The 14210-nt window shown below is 47.4% G+C and overlaps 1 protein-coding gene across 7 annotated transcripts in view; it reads right to left on the minus strand.

Moving 5' to 3' along the window:
• Nucleotides 1-307: 307 nt before the first annotated feature.
• ZNF362 (zinc finger protein 362) overlaps nt 308-14210 on the minus strand; it is a 71244-nt gene continuing 57341 nt past the window's right edge. For all 7 annotated transcript variants that reach the window (XM_029579290.1, XM_029579288.1, XM_029579291.1 and 4 more), the window contains 2 exons: nt 10070-10228; nt 308-9121 (listed from right to left, as the gene is read on the minus strand). In XM_029579290.1, the coding sequence (XP_029435150.1) occupies nt 9005-9121; nt 10070-10228 (276 nt within the window). In that variant the 3' untranslated portion in view covers nt 308-9004. The remainder of the gene's footprint in view (nt 9122-10069; nt 10229-14210) is intronic.

Here is a 14210-nt window from a genome sequence, read left to right on the forward strand (position 1 = left end):
GTTTTTCTGACCTGATTCGATATGTCTATCGAGAATGTCGGTATATAAAAATTCTAAATAAATAAATAATGGGGGGAAGAGTGGCAATAAAAGTCGCATGTGTGTAAATCCCATCAGCCAAGATATGAAAGGGTATCTCCCAAGTCTTGGGAAAGCTGCTGGCTGAAAGTTGGTAACTGTAAAGCAGAGGGGCATCTGCTCTCTGGCTGGGAGAGCTTTACACAGAAAGCAGCCACATGTCTGCCAGCAGTTCAGAAGTCTGCATGTACAAGTTTATTTTCACAACAGAGATACAAAGGACCATTTCTTTTTTTTTTTTTTTACTTTTTTTTTTGTTTTGTGATATTGTTTTGGGGTTTTTTTGTTTTTTTTTTAATACATAATGCAAACTTTTCATTTTTAAAGATTCCAGCCAATTCTGCATGTCTTTCTGCTACCACAAGGCAAGACAGAATTATTTTTTTTTTTTGTAATAAGGTAGTAACTAGATTCTAAATACATGTGGCTTGGATTTATCATATAGAAAAAAGTGTTAACAGTATGTATAATGAGCATTATTTACACAGTATTAACATGCTGACAATAAAGGATACACTACTGGTTACCTTTACAACACCAAGTCAGAAAAGTAAACAACAAAATTAATAACAAAACTATAAGGTAATAAACAGAGAACTGTTAAACAATGATAATAGTTAAGGCTTAAAATGTGTATAAAAATAACAGTTAATATTCAAAACAGAACCAAAGAGTACATGATTTTTTTTCCTAATTCTCTTTTTCCCATTTTCTATACATGGATTTTATATATATATATATGTATACACCCTCAGGGCCAGGCATAGATTTTAAAAGGTAGTGTTTGGGTAGAAGAAGGGGTAACAGTAAGCCCAGAAGTTTTTAAGAGAGCTGAAGTGGCAGTGGCAGTACAGAATGCATGCACCTGCTGGCACCATCTCCCCCTCACACCCATCCATGAATTTTCTCTTTCAACAAATTCATATTCAGTGTTGATTTATCTTTGGCGGTTGGGTACGGTGCCCGTTTGTGGAAAGGAGGCCCTAGCTAGCAGGCTCCTTGCTTATAGGCTTTATTCTTCTGAGAGCTGGTCTATGGCTGTGCTGCTCAGTTTCCACTCACTCCACCCCCAGTTTTCCAGATAAGCAAAATGTAAAATTAACCCAAGTCCTAGACAAAACATGTTGAAGTCTATCTTGCGAGCTAGCATTGTGGATATCCTGAAAACCAGACCCATTAAAGGGGGGAGGGGGCCAGGGACTGGATTGTAGAACCAGTGTTTTATGGGACCTTCAAAGACCAGTACAGGCAGATAGGTCTTAAACTAGCTCTGTTGGCAAGTTGAAACTCTTAAAAAAAATGGTGATCCTTATTTTGCAAGGGGAAACAGATGGTACAGTTTGTAAGCTCTTCCTACATGGCCCTTCCCATCATTATAAATACACATAGCTTGAGGGACTACGGCGCTGATCCTCCTAATAGTCCCATGCAGGCATCATGCATGAATATAGCAAAAGAAGCTGAAGAGCAGATGGAGAAAAAAAAAGGAATTTTTATTTTTTTTTAGTTTTGCCCAGCCCTTTGCTCCCAACCCCAGCCTCTAGTGGGCTACGGTACCCCCCCCGAGCCTTCCTTCTCCAACGATGTGGGCGAGTCTGCCAACTTCCACCCCCTTTTAATTTTTTTTTTTAAATCCGGACCTTCCTCAAGCGAACCACAGCACTCTCTGCAGTCCAGCCCGGGTGGACGTCGACTCCGGCTGTTACATCTCACCCGCTGAGCAATGACAGGACGGCAGCAAGCCCAGGGAGAGGAAGGGCTGATGGCAATCAGAGTCGGTTCTTCCTCATGGCAGTGCACAGGACGCTGGCCCCTGGCCAACAGATTTAATTTATAGGATGCGGCCATGATCGTTTATTTTATTCCCTAAAAAGTATAATTAAAAATACACGCATGGGCAAAGGAAGGAAGGTAGGCAGCCATCCCCACCTTTTGGCGGTTCAGCTAGTGCTGCTACTTTAAGTTGGAAATCCTCTCTGGTTGCATTTTCTGAGAGACACTGCCATGGAGAACAGGAGCAGGTGACAGCACCTGTAGCTTTGTAACACTGGGGAGGAAAAAAAAAACCCCAGTTCTCTTTTTCTGAAGTATTTTAGCAATAGCTTTTTTTTTCTAAGACCTGGCCTCCCTCTTGCACAAGCAATGCTAAAGGATCATGTGGTTCTGGCTGTACAAGTCCTACCCCTCTCAGATAAAACCCATTCGCTGAAGCAGATTTATGTACTGCAGGTGCTGTATGAGGAGGGATTGCATGGTGACCTCGCTCCACCTTGTTGCACCCTTGAGTGGTGTAGGGAATAAGTTGGCTAGGAACAGAAACAGCTTTAGGACCCCCCCCTGCCCTCGACCCACCTCCCCCCCCCTGAGCCATGACTGCAGGCCTGGAGCCAGCTCTGCTGCACCCATTGCCTCTCACTGCCTCCCTGCTCGGAGAGGCTGGGAGGGCAGCAGCTGCAACCTCCTTTCCAGTGCCTCCTGCTGATGACAGGGTGCCCTCCTCCCAACTCTATGAAATGAGTTCTAGGGTCAGGTCTTTCGCCTACCGACCCCGTGCTTGAGAGAACCTAAAACTGAATGAAAATACGGATTTCTCAACTCAACTTCTATGTACAAGTGAGCAACAAAAAGGAAGTGCATAAGATTAAAAAAACTTAGGGAGTCAACTGAATTGACTGAAGAATCTTTAAAGACCTCAGTTTAGAGGAACACAAAATAAAAGCCAGGTTTGGTTTTGTGCTTTTCAAGATGTGACAAAACACTTGTGCCGACAGATTAAATTAGTACACAACAACGTCTACCGATCCCCTTTTCTATGCTATGGAAAACGACTGGAGCCGGCTGAGACGGGTACCACTGAAAAGCGGTACAAAGCCCCACGTACAGGCACGATGGGGGTCTCCTCTGCCTCCCCTGCTTGCAGCAGAGCTCTGTACCAGGCCACGCACTGCCGAACACTCAAAAAATAAAAAAGTGTTTTAACGGGCCTCTACTCCAAAGGGGACACCCCCCCCCTCCCAGCTGCCTGCTGAGAACAAAATTAGCGTACATGGATTTTCTGTCATGATTCAAAATTAAAGTGTTGGCAGTACTTGTTTGCCAGGGTAGCAATTACACGGAAATTAAAAACAGCAGTAAACAGTTTTAAACGGTAACTAAATGGGACAGGAGGTCAACACCAACTCACCGAGGGGGCGCCGCGTTGGTGGATATGCTGCTCTGGGCCCTAGATTCGGATTTTACGGCAGTGGGTGAGGTTTTAAGGGTTGGGGGGAATCTTATTGCTATCAAAAACCCGCATCTCTCGTCACTCCCCGCAAGCTCACGTACTCGAGCCGCAGCTCTCTCCACCTTGGCTTGGAGGCCAAACGTTCTGGTTATGCCAAGAGCCCTCTCCCTGCGCCACTGTTCTAGGCCAGAGGCTCTCAGCCCTTTCCTCGAGGACCACGCGCAGCAGCCTGGGTTTCGTGTCTGCAACTCCAGCTCGCGCACCTTCACCACCGCAATCCTGCAAAGCAGAGCGTGCTGAGAGCTGAAGGTCAGGCCCATACCCCCACTTGCAAAAGTTTCTCCTTCAAACACTCGGCGCACTGCTTTGTTATTAACATAAAATACTCGGAGCCTCCTTTGAATGCATGTAAATTAGGATCCACCCCTTGGAAAGCCCTTTTGACCCCTGTGGCCAAGGAAGTAGAGGCTTCTTTTGGGAGGCACAAACTCACTGGTCACTCAGCCCCACCCTCCTAGGAAGGCAGTCGGGCACCTTCAGCTGGAGGCATTTGTACTTCTTGTCATGAAACATTTAAACACAAATAGCAAAAATGTTAAGCCATGGGTACAGAGTGACCACAGGCCCCAGAAGACACCGCACAGGGCAATCCCATGTCCTCGACAAATGCATGGAAAAGCGGTGCTTGTTACCATACCAGGGAGAAGTAGGAGTATTTTTTTGCAGACAATACATACAAAGAAAAAAGCTCCATGTCAATACAGAATCCTATGATCAGTGCTCTAAAGAGAGAGGACCCGGTACACAAGGATCCAATTTAAACAGCCTCATTGCTCACTCTTCATTCATGGAAAATACTATAAACCAGTGTAGGGTTATATCATTTTCCTTTTAATTAGGTTATGCCAGCTCATCCTCTAATTATCGGCAGGTCCAGTTCTTGTGCCTTATAATGGGCAGAGGGAGACGTAGTTAACTATAGTGTTAGAGCCCCCACCAGCCCCTGTCCTGTTGACCCTCTAGCACAGCTACACCAAGCCCTGGAGAACCCATCTACTGCAGAGACAATATTCCTCCACTTTATGTAGGTATTAAGCCAGGATTATCTGGCAGTTAAATTTCATTTAGAAAGCTCAGATTCTCATCGTTCCAGTGATACATATCATCCCGTATTCGAAATAACCAGTTTCTATGACATCAGTACAGAAAGATAGGATGCATATTTTACTAAACCTAAATATCGTGTAGTTAAAAAGCTACACCATGGCAAATGACTGCTCCAGCTCCCCTTGAGGACAGTCTTTGTGTTTTGCAGTCCTTTGGATTAGTACAAACTTCAAGCCACCCATATTGTGCATTTTAGGTTAGGATCTGGCCAATGCATAATGGTTTTGATTTCCTTTTCTTTAGCGTTTATAAGCAGCAGGCAGTCTTGGTGATAGTGTGAGATCACAGAATGCAGAAGAGCTACAATGGCGCCGCTCGGCCATTTGCTAGAAACAGGTCTACAACCTTCATCAAGAATTAGAGCAGAGGGGGGTGAAGGATCATTCAAAGGCAAGAGGCCCAGGACTTCAGAAAGAACACATTTTAAGATGGAGGGGGAGGAGTACCTCCAAGAAGGAAGACGATGAACGTGGGTAGACTTAGGAGTAATCTAAGGAAATATTTCTTTAGAAAAAGGGTAGAGGGTGCATAGAACGGCCTCACCGTAGAGGTAGTGGAGACAAGGATAGTATCTGAATTCAAGAGAGCATGGAACAAGCCTAGGGGATCTCTGATGGAGAGGAAGGAGCTATAAAGCTGAGCAGGAGATGTGGATGGGGTAAATGGTCTTTTTCTGCCATCATGTTTCCATAAAACAAGAGATCTATCAAACCCGAACTGAAAGAGGCTAAAGGGAGACCAGACTTTCACTGACTACACCCATTTTCTGAGCTCCGGCCAACGGTCCTGAGGAAGGCAACATTGTTGCTTTACAAATTAACACCAATTCTTTCCCAGAAGCATTTTCCTATCCAGTGAGAAGACGATGAAAAGCACGGGCCTTCAGCCACACATTGTTTCCTGCCAGGTTCAAGTTCTGCACAGAGGTCGAGGGAAGCCAATGGACAATGAGAAGGCGGAGTTGGACTGCGCCGCTAGACAAAAGGGGCATTGGCGTTTGCATCAGAGTTCTCCGCTGGAGTACAATCACGCATCAGTAATAACCCGCAGCTCAACGCTCTTGGGCAAACAAAGAGTAGGGGCCCCTTCAAAACTTCACCACATGCACCCCCAGACATAAGGGAAGTGCAGTATGGAAAGTCAGGGACTGGTTCTTCAAAGATAAATTGTCTAATCTTGGCTTCTTGGAAAAATCTAGAAAGAATCAAGGCTCTTAAGTGGTGGAAATATTTTGGGCCGGGAGGTAGAATTTAGAAAAATGACAGCAAAGAATTAATAAGGAACAGCTTATCCATAGACCGTTACAGTAATTCTATCATATATATATATATATATATATATAAAATATATGCTCTGTTCTTCAGGCTCCTTCTACAATACAATTTCTCTCACACTTCTAAGGATAATGTCTCTTTAGCACTAAGAGAGCTTGTGTATTGGGAGCTGCTGACAGCAAAAATTTCATCAATCTTAAAAGGCCGTTTCCTTTGCTGCCTGCCTACCTCTTCCCTTAACTGGGGAGCTGGCCCAGGTACAGCTAAAAGGGAGGGGAGAGGAAGATTTTTTTTCTCATTTAGAAATACTACAGGAAGTCCTAATGCTTAAACCCTACATGCAATAGTGGAAAATCAGGCCTAGCTGAGCCTTTCCCCTTTTGACCTGATGTCAGTTAGTAACCCTAGACAGAACCTGTAACCATTCTACGATCCAAGAGACGTTAAACCCCTTCCACCACCTCATCTGTCCTAAAAATCTACATTCCTCTCACCTTTAGAGTACTCTCTTAGTGCCGAGGGCCTTTTTTTTTTTTTTTTTTTCACACTACAGCATGAAGAATCCTATCCTCCTGAATTTACGGTCAGCCCACGTGGCAACAACTACCAGCTCTTTCTCAGAGCTTACACTTAACAAGTGCAATGAGTCTACTCCCACTGGGGCCTACATCAAGGCTGAGGTGGCATTCTTGCATCCAGGTTCTTCAGACGCCAACCTAAAAGTACAAACCTCCTCCGTCGCCTACCGTGCCCCACTTCATTTTCCCAGAGCACGGACAGGCGTTCACACACACAAAAACACAGTATGCGCTATGGCAACCGGACTGCAAAAAAACTAAAGGGAACAAAAGAGAAGCCAGTACCTTATCCAACAAGCTTTTCAATCATCATATTCAAAAGTCTCTAAGTACCCGAGTGTAAACTCTCAAATCTGAGCTCATAGTGTTGGCTAGTTGTCTTCTGATACTAGGTCAGACAGACAGACACAATCTCTGCATAAGGTGTTATTGCTTACATTTTGCACAAGAACGCCTAAAAAAAATTAGTCCTCTAACCCATCTACCCTTCCCCTGAGGCATCATGACCAGATGGGTAGAGCCTCTGGTTAGGAGGGGAGGGGAGTGGGATGTTCACTTTAGAGTTATCCTGAGAATTACTCAAAGTATGTATAGAGCCTGGCCAAGTATCTCACAAAAACAAGCTTAATCAAAACACCAATACATGTTACCGGCAATGTTCTCATGTGGTATCTTGTGGCAACATCAGGGCAATGGTGTGTGTGTGGGCCAATTCCTCTCCTAGGGGGATGGGGTATCAGTGGAGACTCTAGCAAGGCTAGCCAATGGTACAAAATGCTGAAGACTTCCTGGCTTACAGGACAAATCAGTTACCTGCCTGGCTTCCTTTCGTTTTTCTAGCCCATGGTAAAAACAGCAGATGTAATAGCCAGAAAGTTAAAAAGTAAATAAACACAGATTCATTAGGAAAGAGATTTCATATTTCACATGTGAACTCTTATTTCGCACCGGGCCAGTTAAATACCACATGGTAAGAGGGAATCACCATTACAGTCATGAAGGATAATGTTTTTCAAAGAATATTTAGGTGTTAAGTCTAAATATACATCCTTCTACCTCTGCTGCACTCTCCAGCTGCAAAATGAGAAGGTTGCTTTTGCTGTCACATGCGCGCTTCCACTTCCCTTGCTATGAATGACTCATCCGTTGAGGTGTGGCTCTGCCAGTCACTGACAAAATCACTCGTAGCCCCCAACGTCAAAGCACAACTGCACGGAAAAAACTCACAGAACTGATGTGTAAACAAACATAACTACATGGGGGGAGTTGGAGAAGTAATACTGTTCAGCAGCTCTGTCGTAGAGCATGGCTTCTGGGATAAACCCAGGCCCATGACCACCGGCTGATGTAGTGATCCTTTCCATGCCTCACCCCCGACACCCCTCAAGCAGTAGGGGACTCTAGTTTGTCCTGCTATCTGTTCACCCAAAACTAGGATCATTATTTGTAAGTCTACTTTGCTTAGGTAACTAATAACAAGAAGAAAGAAATGCTGACAGACATTTAGAGTTTGGTTGGGTAATTCCTTCCTCCACCTGCACATTTCCCCTCCTCCTCTCTAGGGGAGGACTGTACACACCTCTATTGGGAGTTTCTGCCTAGCTAGCGGCCTTCTTTGTACATGTCAGGTGAGGGAATCCGGACTAGTGCGTCTTTAGTCTCTCTATGCTATGGTGGGAGCGTTGCTGCTGCTGTTGCTTCTTTGACTTGGCTCCAGTCCCCCGGAGCAGATGTAGGTATCACCAGCAGGTAAGCAGCTCATCTACGGGCAGCCATGGCTGGCCAGGTCGGCCCGCGGGAACAGGGATGCCCTCTGGTTCTGCTGGGGGAGGGGGGGGGGGGGGGGGGAGACGACAAAGCTCCTTGCAAAAGGCGAGACTGGGTATTAAAAGGTCCATAACCCCAGCACCACCAGCAGACACCCAAACGTATGGTTGAAACTGCCACGTTTGATGCCCCTTTATGCATTTTAATTCTTTTTTAAACTCTATTTGATTTCCCTAGTTAGCAGCACCAACTTCTAGGCCAATAAATATTTCTTTTCTCATATTCCAAAAAAAAAAAAAAATAAAAGAAAGAAAAAAAAAAATGAAAGGAAAAGGATACAGAGATTCAAAGTGCTCTGAAATAGTCTTTGGATGTCACCACAACTGTCAGGAACCTCTAAGGTGAAAACTTGCAAATTACAAATCCCCATGTCTCGGTGGGACACCATTCATAGGTCCCAGATCGCCTGATGGGCAGCCAATCACAGTCCTGCCTCGGAGGAACAGCTAATCACAGGTCCCATGTCTGTGAGGGGCAGCCAATCACAGTCCTGCCTCGGAGGAACAGGTAATCACAGGTCCCACACGTCTGTGAGGGGCAGCCAATCTTAGGTCCAAAGTCTGACCAGGCAGCCAATCCTAGGTCCCATATCACCAGAGGACATCCAATCACAACTGCCATGTCACAGAGGGCAGCAGGAAATCGATTTTCATAACTCTGTTGGTTTCGATCTAGTCTATATTCATCTATTTAATTTTTTTTTTCCCAATGATAACTTCTGATTGGTTCTCGGGCGTGACCACTTCGAGCTGGCTTTTGTCGTAAGGTCGGTTCTTTTTCAGTTTTCCAGCCTCGTCCCATTTTAACCCAGCTCTGGAATGGGGGGAGGGGGGGAGGGGGATCTCGCCCTGCTCTTAGATGAGAGAGATTCGCACTGGGATACCGGGAGACTCCGTTCTCTGAGGCGAATGATGACTCACTAGGTGTTCCACTACGGTGTGTTTTGACATGTGCTTCATCAAATACGTCTCCTGAAAAAACATAACAAAATAAAAAAAATGCAGGGGCGTTAAGGCAAGCTTTCCTTACAAATTAACCAGCCTATAGAGAGGCAGATATCCGTTCATCAACGGCTTCCATAAGGACACAGAGTTCCAGTAAGGTAACCTCATGAAATCAGGTTGCTGAGGAATTTATGATGTGTGAATAAGAAACTGCATTCCATCTATTTAGGATGGCATTAAAAAAAAAAAAAAAAAAGGAAGGCAAAAACTGATTTGGACAAGCAGCAATAATCCTACAAGCACTCAAGACTTCTACAACTGGCAGCTGGGATGTATTCTTAGCACTGTAGACCAGAAGAACTGGGCAAACTGGATGGGTCAATCAGACTTTATCTGCAGTCATCTACTATGTTACTATGCAAAAAAAAAACCTCTCAGAAGCCTACAGCTTTCACTTGCACAATGCATTTTCTATCTGCCTCTCTTTCTCTCACTGGCTTGACTACTCATTTCTCGCCACTTCTGACTTGGTCCTCTTTGCCAGTTCATGCAATCACTCCTCCTCCCGTATCTTTCACTGGTGTCTTCTCTGTTTCTCTAACCGTCTCGTGCTTCACTTCCTTCCTATTCCCCCCTATCTGGTAGTCTTCCTACTGTCAGATGAAGGGCAGGGGATCTTGCAGCTGACTGCTCATTGGACTATTGCTAAGGAAAACGGCTGAAGGACACTGTGATCTCATCGTATCTCCCTCACGGCTGGAGCAAGACAAGCAGCACGCATGTTATGTTACGTTCTTGCAAACGCCTGGGCAGATGCTGCGTGCACGAGGCTGCTGGGACAATATTTAAGAGAAAACTTGGATAATCAAAACACCCAAGCACAACCAGAAAGCAATCTGATCCTGACAAAACGTCAGGTCCTTTCCCCCCCCCCCCCCCCCCAGCCTACGAGCACGTTCTGCTGCTGCTACTTACCGAGGTGTAGGCCCTGCCACACATGCTGCAGCAGTAGGCCTTGGCGTGTTTGACGGCATGCGCAGAGAGGTGAATCTGCAGGGAGGCGGAGTCCGTGTATGCACGGTAGCAGTTGGGACACTTGTAAGGTTTGTCTTTATTGTGCTGCCGCTGGTGGGACTGCGGGAGAGAAGGAAGCGTTACTCTGCAGGGCAGGAGGCTCGCATCGTCTATGCAGAGCACCCCAATTCTAGCCAGCTAAGTGGTAACCGGCTAGATTTAGACCAATTTTCAGCTGAAATCCAGCTGGCTAGATTCGACTGAAAATCAGCTTAACTCAAGCCAACCAAAATTTGGCCAGATAGGTTAGGTGCTCCACTCTTTTTTGAAAGCTGACTGCTCTGTTGTTTCTGGCCTGGCAGTTTCACTGGTGTTCATTTCGGGACTTTTCCCCAACTGCCAGGAACAGGGCACTTTCATTCACAACTCTCCATTCATATACACGCCTCCACTTCCCCCTCCACAGCAGAGTCATCTTGGCCATGATCCTAGGTGGAGCCCAGTACAAGTATGTTCTGTCCTCAGTCTGAAGGTGTCATTCTCCCTCCAGGGATATTACCTTCTGCCGTACTCCTACAGCCCTGGCCAGTCTGAATATCAGGAATCTAGCCCCATACATAAAACCCTTCCTAACCCCACCAGCTCACCTACTCTTTATTTCATCTAGTCCTTGGCTGTCTCCCCTGGGTCGCATAAACCAGATGGACTTATTCAATATTCAAGTGTCCACTGGCATCCAATCCTGCTCTTGACCACCACGGTTTGCTTTGAGCATTAAAAAAAAAAAAAAAAGGATCCCAGATTAAATCTTGGAAGTGAGGGGGTGGATTGTCCGGCTCACGCTGTGCACGTTCCAGAGTCTGAAGGGAGCAACAGTCTGTGGCCCCTTGCTGAGGGCTGCCACTGCAATAGCTGAGCTAAACAGGAGGCAGCAAAGGGTTAAAAATAAGGGGGGGGGGGGGGAACCCCACATATTTACAAATGAAAACTCATGGTGCTGTAAAGCAGTATAGGCTGATTCCAACGGAGCTGAAAGTCCAGAGGAAAGGCCATCCATCCACGTAAATGAAAGGCACATCTTCATCTGTGCAAGCAGATATGGCCATTCCTTGAACTGGTAGCCAACGTCTAGTCATTATTCTTAGCACTAGGACCAATGCTGCCAGCGATCATTTCAAGGCTAGCCTACAGACATCTCTCTTGTGTATTCATACCAAACAGTGCCCAAGCAGCTCAACATTCCCAAATCTATAAAAATAAAATAATTCATCCAAAATTGCTGGACCTCCAGGCTTGGCCACAAAATACATCCATATGATCCAGGTTCCCCATCAAACAGTTCTTGCCTGGTCACACACACACACACACACATATATATATATATATATATATATATATATATGAAAATGCAGAACTTTCAAGCCTTCCAAACTGAAATCAAGCTGGGCCTGGATCGGTACTGCGGCACCAAACACGGCTCCTTCCACGTCCCACCGCAACACACCAGCGTCAGCTGCTCAACACAAACCCGTGCACACCGCACGCATACAAACAAAGCATTTGCCAGCCCTGTAAAGCAGCATCTCTTCCAAAAATATGCACTTGGTTTCAGCTAATTTAAGATATACCAAGCCCCTGTGGCGTTTACAGTCCAGTTCTGAGCACAGACAGTGGCAGAGGAGAAAAAGAAAATTATTACTTACCTGCTAATTTTCGTTCCTGTAGTACCATGGATCAGTCCAGACAGTGGTTATGTCCCCAATCCAGCAGATGGAGTCAGCACAAGCTTTGAGGGGGCGTATCCATATATACTACTACCCCCTCTGCAGGAGTTCAGTATCGAGTATATCAAAGCCCGAGTAGAAACCCCCGAAGGATCAAGTTTGTGGAAACAGATAATGAAAACAATTGTAACCGCAACAAGTAACTGCAAACATCCTACCAACTTGTAGGGAGCTGTGAAAAACAGCGAAAAGAAACGACTGTGAAGACACAGAACACTGCGAGCAAGAAGCAGCGCAGAGCTGAGCAGGATCAAGAACCCAAACGCGGTGGGCGTCTGGACTGATCCATGGTACTACAGGAACGAAAATTAGCAGGTAAGTAATAATTTTCTTTTCCCTGTACGTACCTGGATCAGTCCAGACAGTGGGATGTACCCAAGCTTCCCTAAATCGGGTGGGGTCCTGCGAGGCCTGCTCGGAGAACCTGCTCGCCAAAGTGTCCAGAGACTGAAGAGGCGAGGTGCAGACGATAGTGCCTCGAGAACGTGTGTAACGATTTCCAGGTAGCTGCCCTACAAATTTCCTGCGAGGATACCGAGCGAACCTCCGCCCAGGAAGCCGCCTGAGAACGTGTAGAATGCGCTATGATTCCGGGTGGGAGAGTCCGACCCGCCCCAATGTAGGAAGCAGCAATGCCGGCCTTCAGCCATCTGGCAATGGTAGCCTTCGAGGCCTGAGACCCCTTCTTAGGACCGGCCCAGAGTACAAAGAGATGGTCAGAGGTTCGGAACTCATTTGTAGCCTCCAGATAGAGGCGCAGAGTGCGCTTGACATTCAAGAGATGGAGAGACTTCGGCTCTGAGGAAGAGAAGGACAGCAACTCCACCGTCTGGTTCACATGGAATGCAGAAACCACCTTCGGAAGGAAGGAGGGAACGGTGCGAAGCGAAACTCCAGAGTCGGAGAAACGGAGATAGGGCTCTCTACACAACAGAGCCTGCAGCTCCGAGATGCGTCGAGCGGAACAGATGGCCACAAGAAATACAGTCTTGAGAGTGAGATCCTTTATCGTTGCGCTGCGCAGCGGCTCGAACGGTGGTCCCTACAGGGAGCGAAGCACAAAGTTAAGACTCCAGGAGGGACAAGGGTCCCGTAACGGAGGACGCATATGCTTGACACCCTTGAGAAAACGAGCAATGTCAGAATGCTGTAGAAGAGAGCCCCATCGCTCAACAGCGAGCCAAGGGCGGCCACCTGAACCCGTAGTGAATTATAGGCGAGCCCTTTTTCCACCCCCGCCTGTAGAAAGTGAAGGATCTGAGGTACAGAAGCCTTAGCGGGTCTCGTGGCCTGGCTGGTACACCACAGCTCGAACACCTTCCAGACTCGAACATAGGCCGATGTCTTTCGTGCCCGCAATAGCGTGGATACTACCGCCTCCAGGTAGCCCCGACGCCGGAGGCGGCGCCTCTCAAAAGCCAGGCCGCAAGACAGAAGAATTCTGCCTGCTCGAAAAATACCGGGCCCTGATGTAGGAGCTGGGGGAGGTGCCCCAGCCTGATTGGCCCGTCGATCACCAGCTGTAGCAGGTCCGCAAACCAGGGTCGCCTGGGCCATTCTGGGGTGACGAAAACCACGGTCCCCTGATGGCTTTCTATTCTGCGGAGCATCCTGCCCACCAGGGGCCATGGTGGAAAAGAAAGATATGGCGGCCACGGGAGGACCAGGGCATCCACTCCCTCCGCGCTCTCTCCGGCGACTGAAGAAGCGTGGAGCCTTGGCGTTGAGAGCGGACGCCATCAGATCCAAGTGGGGGGCCCCCCACCGATGGACGAGAAGTTGCATTGCTTTGTCGGAGAGAGACCACTCTCCGGGTCCAGCAGTTGACGACTGAGGAAGTCCGCCTGGACGTTGTCCACACCGGCGACGTGCGAGGCCGCTAGCCGGACGAGATGACGCTCCGCCCATTGCATCAGCAGCGCCGCCTCGAGCGCGACCTGCGGGCTGCGCGTGCCTCCTTGTCGGTTGATGTAGACCACGGTGGTAGCGTTGTCCGATAGGATTCTGACTTCTCGGTTCCGAAGAAGCGGGAGGAAATGTCGCAGAGCTAGCCGGACTGCTCTGGTTTCCAGACGGTTGATTGACCACTTCGCCTCCACCGTGGACCACGTCCCCTGCGTGGCGCTTCGATCGCAGACTGCACCCCAGCCTGCTAGACTGGCATAGGTGGTCACCACCACCCAATTTGGCAGATCGAGGGACATGCCACGGGCCAGGTTCGGCGGATCCAACCACCAGCCCAGACTGTCCCTGGCATTCTGTGGGAGCGGGAGAATCATCTGATAGTCCTGCAATACTGGTTTCCAACGGGAGAAGAG

Source organism: Rhinatrema bivittatum, chromosome 15, assembly GCF_901001135.1.
Source record: "Rhinatrema bivittatum chromosome 15, aRhiBiv1.1, whole genome shotgun sequence".
Classification (NCBI taxonomy): domain Eukaryota; kingdom Metazoa; phylum Chordata; class Amphibia; order Gymnophiona; family Rhinatrematidae; genus Rhinatrema; species Rhinatrema bivittatum.